This window comes from Hyperolius riggenbachi, chromosome 10, assembly GCF_040937935.1.
Source record: "Hyperolius riggenbachi isolate aHypRig1 chromosome 10, aHypRig1.pri, whole genome shotgun sequence".
Classification (NCBI taxonomy): domain Eukaryota; kingdom Metazoa; phylum Chordata; class Amphibia; order Anura; family Hyperoliidae; genus Hyperolius; species Hyperolius riggenbachi.
In genome coordinates, this window is record NC_090655.1 from 50,791,080 (window position 1) to 50,799,804 (window position 8,725).

The 8,725-nt window shown below is 51.2% G+C and overlaps 1 protein-coding gene across 1 annotated transcript in view; it reads left to right on the top strand.

The window, feature by feature from the left end:
• Nucleotides 1-8,451, top strand: part of TPI1 (triosephosphate isomerase 1) — a 28,802-nt gene extending 20,351 nt beyond the window's left edge. The window contains exons 4-7 of the mRNA XM_068255043.1: nucleotides 1,399-1,531; nucleotides 2,522-2,607; nucleotides 6,081-6,168; nucleotides 8,159-8,451. Of these exons, the coding sequence (XP_068111144.1) occupies nucleotides 1,399-1,531; nucleotides 2,522-2,607; nucleotides 6,081-6,168; nucleotides 8,159-8,277 (426 nt within the window). The 3' untranslated portion in view covers nucleotides 8,278-8,451. The remainder of the gene's footprint in view (nucleotides 1-1,398; nucleotides 1,532-2,521; nucleotides 2,608-6,080; nucleotides 6,169-8,158) is intronic.
• Nucleotides 8,452-8,725: the final 274 nt, after the last annotated feature.

Below are 8,725 nucleotides of genomic sequence, written 5' to 3' on the forward strand. Positions count from 1 at the left end.
GGGGCAGGCTTGGGCTTGAAAAGACATCAGAGAAGACACTCGGCTATAATGATTCCTGAGCAAAGCTAGACTGAATGCTCAGTCAGGGATTTTATCAGGGCTGATTAAAAGCTAGCTGAGCAGTGAAGAATAAAACAGAGCGGGGTAGGTGTTTTCTCTAATGTTCCCACTGATATGTATGGTAAAATACATGAGGGTGCTTCATCTCTGGTTCACTTTAAGGACTTAATATTCAGGCGGTTGCTGGTGAACTGAGCTGACATTGGGTGGTACCACCCTCTTCATTTTTTAGAACTTGAATGCTGTTAATGTTTGACTTAACCTCCTTGGCGGTATGGACGAGCTCAGCTCATCAATGTACGCCAAGGAGGATTTCTCAGCCCCTGGAGGGTACTTTGCTAGCTACACGTTCTGTCCGATCGCCGCCGCTAAAGGGGCTGTACACTTACACTGCGAAAGGCAGTGAAATCAGAGCAATGCGGACTGAGGGTAGCGGAGGGCAGGCACGCTCCACGCGGATCACACCATGTAGACCCGACATGTTTCGCCGGTTCACTTCCGGCTTTCTCGAGGGAGCGTGTCAACAATCTCAGGTCATCACATACGCACTTCCTATTCATACAAAAATTGCGGCCAATCCGTGAGAAACCGTCCACCCACCCCACACCTCAATGGAACGCAAGCTGCGGCCAGAGACGCGAAGGGAGGGAAGGCGGAAGCACAAAACAGCCACCAATATATTATTGAAAAACTCCATTTAAATACTCAAGACTATGGATGCGTGGTCACAGTGATCCAGGTACAAGTACATATTGGAATTGGAGGGTTACAGGACTACTAAGGCCCAAACCATAAATATGGGATATCCCAAAATTAGCTTAAATTATACATAAAGTACAAAGACCACATGATGTATAGTGAGGCCACGATGCCACCCACAGGTTAGAACTCGCGGCCACACAGGCCAAGAGGGACATGTAAGATGGTGTGTGTGCCAACAGACACAGCACGCCAGGGAGAAGACAAATCGGTGGTAGGAAAGAGGCATAGCTCTGAGGGTCAAGACCTGGAGGGACAGTGGCTTTTCACTCAAAACTCCAGTGTGCCTCTCGTTGGAGAGCCAGTCTGTCAAAATTACCACCCCCGAATATTGGTGTGAATACGATCAAGACCCTTAGATTTTTATAGTTACCATCATGGGCAGATTTAAAGTGGCGAGCTACCGGTGACAAAACCTCCGGATCCTTACTTTTGATCTTTGTTATAAGTTCATTGATTCGTCTAAGTTCTCTTGGTCTTCCCCATGTAGAAAGCCCCACACAGGCAGACCAAGAGATAAATGACGAGGACCGTGTCAAAATTCTAATTTAACAGCTGCTTGACTTTGTCTATATACAGCTGATTGGTCAGAAGGTGGCGCATTCTCTGTCTGAAGGTGTGGGGGTAATCGCTTGTATCGGAGAGAAGCTGGACCAGAGGGAGGCCGGAATCACAGAAAAAGTTGTGGCTGAACAGACCAAATTTATTGCCGGTGGGTATATTTTCCGCAGTGCCTTAGAGTATATAACCATGTCACTTAACTGTCCCTCGGAGGCTAAACCCTACCTTAGTCATATGTATATTGTAGTCTAGGGCCAATTTTAAGGGGAAGTCAACTAATCTGTATGGTTTTGGGAGGAAATTGGAGTGCCCGAAGGAAACATACAATCCCCTTGCAGATAGTGCTCTGGGTGCTATCCGCTATGCCACCGTGCTGGTATTGATGAACTGTTGAAACAAGTATAGCTTGGACCATAAACTCCCATGATTCTTCTGAGCTAGGTTCAGTCCAATGATGGGAGAGGGGAACATAATTATTCTTCCCAATGAGAGCCAATCATTAAGCCCCAGGTAAGTATACCTAAGGCGCAGTGTAACATCTCGGGTACACGTTAAAATGTTAGATGATCAATGAGATGCAATTTTTTTTGTATTCAAAATTTATGTAAATTATAAGCATCTTGAAGGATCTGTAAATATAAAAACGTCCCCTGGGGGGTACTTGCCTTTGGATCCTAGAGAGGCCTCCCCCGGTCTCCTCCGTGCCTCGGTTCCTGCACTGGCAGAGACCCCAAACGGTGGAGAGGTAAATATTTACCTAATGCAGTGCAGGCGGAGTAGCAGCTTTCCGCTCAGGCAGAAATAGCTGAGCCTGATTTTGTCCGCTCTAATGCAACGGCGTGAGCGAGTACAGCAGACCCGATCGGGCTCAGCTATTTCAGCCTGGGCCAGAGAACAGCAGTCTGTCCTCAGCCCATATCAGTGCTAGTGTTACAATAGTGTTACGCAACTTCCTGCAAGAACGGAAGGAGTGTGCTTTGTGCCTCAACTACTAATCTTCAGAATTGTGCTCAGAGCAACACTGTGCCAGTAGGGGGCAGTGTGTAAATGTGTATAAGGTCATGCATGGCTTCAAAATGAAATATGTATACACTTTGCTTTATTTTCTACAATCCAGTTTAAACCCATTCTTGCTTCATAGATAATGTAAAGGACTGGAGCAAAGTGGTTCTGGCATATGAGCCTGTTTGGGCTATTGGCACCGGCAAGACAGCCACACCTCAGCAGGTGAGTACTGAGTGACTAGATCCCAATGCAAGCACTTCACATAATGCAGGAAACAAGATTGGGGGGAGGGGGATGCAGTCTGTTCTGAAAGTAAGGACAGGGGGTCTGTATGGCAAGATCTTGGGGAGGATGGGGCTGCTGTGGACTCTGCTTCAGGAGAGAATGTGTGCCACGACTGGAGGACTTTGCATGCCACTGGGGGGGGGCATGACTTTGCCTGACTTCCAGGGACCGTGTATGTGGATGGAGGCGCTGTCTGTGTGCTAAGACCTGGCTATTGGTGAGGGGGGGTGGGGGGGGCTGTGTGGTTAGAATGGGAGTTCTTTCTGAGTATTGTTTGGGGAATGAGGGGCTTCTGTGTGCCAACATCCGGGAATAGACCTTGTAAGCTGATGAGCATTGGGTTCCCCTGATGGGATGTTTTCTGTGAAGTCCTGTCCAAAATCTGCCTCTAAAATACTATCTACCTCACTTTGAGCTTGGTATTATTAGAGGAAAATATCGGAGCTGCAATACTGATACCGATGTAATTACACCTTGAGAAATGCTGTCCCACCCTAATGTAAAATGTGGCCCGCGTGGTGTACTTTACCTGTCTGGGGCCACTGCTGGCTCCGTGCACATTTACCTGTCTGGGGCCACTGCTGGCTCCGTGCACATTTACCTGTCTGGGGCCACTGCTGGCTCCGTGCACATTTACCTGTCTGGGGCCACTGCTGGCTCCGTGCACATTTACCTGTCTGGGGGCCACTGCTGGCTCCGTGCACATTTACCTGTCGGGGGCCACTGCTGGCTCCGTGCACATTTACCTGTCTGGGGCCACTGCTGGCTCCGTGCACATTTACCTGTCGGGGGCCACTGCTGGCTCCGTGCACATTTACCTGTCGGGGGCCACTGCTGGCTCCGTGCACATTTACCTGTCTGGGGCCACTGCTGGCTCCGTGCACATTTACCTGTCGGGGGCCACTGCTGGCTCCGTGCACATTTACCTGTCGGGGGCCACTGCTGGCTCCGTGCACATTTACCTGTCGGGGGCCACTGCTGGCTCCGTGCACATTTACCTGTCGGGGGCCACTGCTGGCTCCGTGCACATTTACCTGTCGGGGGCCACTGCTGGCTCCGTGCACATTTACCTGTCGGGGGCCACTGCTGGCTCCGTGCACATTTACCTGTCGGGGGCCACTGCTGGCTCCGTGCACATTTACCTGTCGGGGGCCACTGCTGGCTCCGTGCACATTTACCTGTCGGGGGCCACTGCTGGCTCCGTGCACATTTACCTGTCGGGGGCCACTGCTGGCTCCGTGCACATTTACCTGTCGGGGGCCACTGCTGGCTCCGTGCACATTTACCTGTCGGGGGCCACTGCTGGCTCCGTGCACATTTACCTGTCGGGGGCCACTGCTGGCTCCGTGCACATTTACCTGTCGGGGGCCACTGCTGGCTCCGTGCACATTTACCTGTCGGGGGCCACTGCTGGCTCCGTGCACATTTACCTGTCGGGGGCCACTGCTGGCTCCGTGCACATTTACCTGTCGGGGGCCACTGCTGGCTCCGTGCACATTTACCTGTCGGGGGCCACTGCTGGCTCCGTGCACATTTACCTGTCGGGGGCCACTGCTGGCTCCGTGCACATTTACCTGTCGGGGGCCACTGCTGGCTCCGTGCACATTTACCTGTCGGGGGCCACTGCTGGCTCCGTGCACATTTACCTGTCGGGGGCCACTGCTGGCTCCGTGCACATTTACCTGTCGGGGGCCACTGCTGGCTCCGTGCACATTTACCTGTCGGGGGCCACTGCTGGCTCCGTGCACATTTACCTGTCGGGGGCCACTGCTGGCTCCGTGCACATTTACCTGTCGGGGGCCACTGCTGGCTCCGTGCACATTTACCTGTCGGGGGCCACTGCTGGCTCCGTGCACATTTACCTGTCGGGGGCCACTGCTGGCTCCGTGCACATTTACCTGTCGGGGGCCACTGCTGGCTCCGTGCACATTTACCTGTCGGGGGCCACTGCTGGCTCCGTGCACATTTACCTGTCGGGGGCCACTGCTGGCTCCGTGCACATTTACCTGTCGGGGGCCACTGCTGGCTCCGTGCACATTTACCTGTCGGGGGCCACTGCTGGCTCCGTGCACATTTACCTGTCGGGGGCCACTGCTGGCTCCGTGCACATTTACCTGTCGGGGGCCACTGCTGGCTCCGTGCACATTTACCTGTCGGGGGCCACTGCTGGCTCCGTGCACATTTACCTGTCGGGGGCCACTGCTGGCTCCGTGCACATTTACCTGTCGGGGGCCACTGCTGGCTCCGTGCACATTTACCTGTCGGGGGCCACTGCTGGCTCCGTGCACATTTACCTGTCGGGGGCCACTGCTGGCTCCGTGCACATTTACCTGTCGGGGGCCACTGCTGGCTCCGTGCACATTTACCTGTCGGGGGCCACTGCTGGCTCCGTGCACATTTACCTGTCTGGGGGCCACTGCTGGCTCCGTGCACGCGCCCCACGTGGTTGCCAGCATATTGTGGGCAAGCGCCAACAAATACGCCAGCAGTGGGTAGCCAGTGGCGGACTTGACAGTTAAAGTACACTGCACAAGGGCACATGTTGCATTAGGAGGGACAGTTTCGGGGGTTTCGTTGCTAGTTCTAGTTTCGCGCGCCATTACCGCCGTGCACCTGATCAAGCAGATCGGCCCAACATCTTACAGTATGTCTGATCAATACATGCAACCAATTTCAGCCTGAAATGTCGCATTATTTCGTGCATGCTCTCGGCGGCACAGATTTTCATCCGATTATATTAATCAAATCTGATGGTTGATTGGCCGCCAAGTCACCTGATGTATGGGCTGCCTTAACTTTACTAAATATCACCAATAAAGGATCTGTTCTTTGTGTCTGAACACTGGGGGAGAATGCAGCAGGCTCAACACATGTTCAGCTGTAAGTGTATTAGTAGTAGAGCTGTCTGCATCATCCCCATAAAACATTATCAATACATTCCAATAGCTGCGTAACATAAAGCTTTTTATGGAGACGTGGATGGCTCTATTGCTGCTATATTGACTGTCCACGTTAGTCGGGCAAAAACTGGAAATTTGGACATAGCCGCCGCCATAGGCCAAAATGTGAATTACAACTATAGCGGAACCCAGTCAGTAGTAATAGTGAAGACTGAGCCCAAATTACAATAAAAAGGCATAATTCTGCTGCCAGCAATCGCTGGAGTCCATGGTGGTCTGGAGGGGGAATAGCAATACCGCTGGGACTATTGCAGGAGCAAGGGGAGTAGTTTCTTGGGTTTACCCCGCACCCAAATTTCCCAGTGCCTTAATTACATGCATGCCTCCAGGTTGGGTGACCCTGTGCTCAGCAGAATGAGAGCAGTTAAACGTCCAGATTTCATGCGTTGGAGGTCTTGTTTGTGTATGTTTAGTCAGCATCTGTCATTAATGAACATTTGCATCCTACAGGCCCAGGAGGTGCACGCCAAGCTCCGCGAGTGGCTGAAAGCCAACGTCTCTGATCAAGTCGCACAGTCAGTCCGGATTATCTATGGAGGTGAGGCGCGACTGGGTCCCGTCACTTCCTGTAGTTCAGGAATGGCTCTGCCTGATGGTCCATCACCCAGCAGGGAGAGGGATATTGCAGCATCCAGAACAATTCTGCAGTCTTGTCTGTGGTTCAGAATCTCTTCCTCTATCAGTTGTACTTTTTTTGCATGTTGTCCTGTCGCTCAACCAGGAGTTTTTGTAAAATGTCAGCCTTTGGAATCTGCTGATAATAATGCAGACTTCACAAGATTAAATATCAGAGGTGGACAAAATCTCTTTACTTACCTGGGGCTTCTTCCCTCCCCTACAAGTCACGTGTGTCCCTCCCCTTCGTTCGTCTTTCCAGTCCAGCTGGCAGCCTCTGAAGTATCGCCAGCCCATAGTGGGTGGGTGTATTCTGCACAGGCATGCAGGCACAGTACAATGACGTGGGTGCATGCACAGAAGACCCAATGGGGGCACTGCAGCAGGGGACACGCGTGACTTCTAGGGGCTGGAAGAAGGTAAGTAAAGAGACTCTTGTCATTGAACAGATGTATGTATTAACTAGCTTGGCCTCAGGGCTGTGGAGTCGTGTTTTCATAAACTGAGGAGTCGGGTGATTTTTGTACAAAATCCACAGCCCTGTTAAATATTAGACTAAGGAGTCTGAGTCGAGGAGTCGGGGCCATTTTGGTTACCCGGAGTCTGAGTCGTGGTTTCATAAACTGAGTCGGAGTTGGAAGATTTTTGTACCGACTCCACAGCCCTGCTTGGCCTGCTGGATCTTTAGCAATCCCTGATGTCCAGGCACTGCCTATTCGCATTGTGCTCCCCTACGAGAATCCACCATATACCGCAGGTTCTCCTTACCACCACCCCCCCCATAGCAACAAACAACCATTAATCCTCTGCACTCAAGCACTCGGCTGCAACTCTAGTAATGATAAAAACTGGGTGCAAGTTGTATTTGGTTGCACTATTGCATGGTTTGCATGCAGGAGCATTCTGTACTAAACCTATTCACCAGTGCAAAGGGTCCCTACTCTACCCAGACCACTCAGCAAGCACTTCATGGTTTTGTACCTGAGATTCATGCTGAGGCACTGTCAGGGTCCACCACTTTAGGGAAGACCTGCATGCACATAAATCAATCTAAGATCTCAGGAGGGGGGGGGGGGGGCATGGTTTGACACACTGCACTAATCACATAATTATATAAATGGGCTGCACAGGTGACTAGAGAGCTACAGTCTGCAACCAGACCACAGTGGCTGCTGAAATGCACACAGGCAAGGGAAGCAATACTTAGCATTTAAAAGGACCCTGAGCAGTACATAAAAATGAAATTTAGATTTACCTGGGTCTTCCTCCAGCCCTGGTAGCCTGTGAGGACTTCTGGCATCCTAGTCTTCCCTCTCCTGGTCTCACTGGTGGCACCAGTAATAGACTTCGTGAAAAAATGCACTTCTGCCGCGTGCTTGTTGCGTCAGCACCCTGGTCACTGTAAGCCTACTCTTCTACTAAGAGGATGCAGGAGGACTACCTCACAGGCTACGTGGGGCTGAAGGAAGCCCCAGGCAAGTCCAAATTTCCTTTACTGCTCAGGGTCCCATTAAGGGCTGGTCAAAGTGAGTAGTGTTCCTGCTAATAACACCAAACTTGACTAGACACAGAACATTTTATATTGCCCTTTTCTCCTCATGGACTCAAAGTTCTGCAGCCACTAGGACGTGCAATGTTGTGGAGTCTTGCCCAAGGTCTCCTCACTGAATAGGTGCTGGCTTGCTAAACAGGAAGAGCTGAGATTCAAGCCCTGGTCTCCCGTGTCAGAGGTAGAGCCCTTAGCCACAGCAAACTATTAGGCAGGCACTGAGGCTAGGCAAGGGGTGTCCTGTTAAGGTGAAATTTCTAGTAATGTTTGCCCTCAGTAAGACCTTGCCAGTCAGTGATCCCTGTACCCCTGCATGTCTGTCGGCTCTTGATCTATAATGTTGTGCTCTCTTCTCTCCCCGCAGGGTCAGTCACAGGAGGCACCTGCAAAGAGCTGGCATCCCAGCCAGATATTGATGGCTTCCTTGTGGGCGGAGCTTCACTGAAAGCAGAATTCATCGACATCATCAATGCCAAGCATTAACCCTTAATACTGTCCTGCGAACGGTTAGAACTCAGCACTGTCACCATGTCCCTCCATGTGTCCTGTCTGTGTGGTTGCCCTGTCACCCTGGGAAGTCTGATTACCTTCTCACTCCAGGTATGAACCTGGTGTGGTGGATGTAGAAAGTGTAATAAATAAAACATATAAAACCTGGATTCTGATTGGTCTGTGATTAGTGCAGTACAATTGCCCATAATGCTTTGGGGTTTTGGCAAGTTGGAGAAGCTTCCCAATCTACATGTGATGACACAAGACTTCCTGTGGTCTCCACTGGGTGCATTCCAGTAGTTGCCAGTCACTCGGGCCACCTAATATTGGTCAGAAGACTCAGTTGCATGTGTGGGATAACTGAATTAATTGTAGGAATTCTGAATATAAACTACTCAATACTACAGTATTTTAGGTGTCTGTGCCAGTCCTGTAGTGT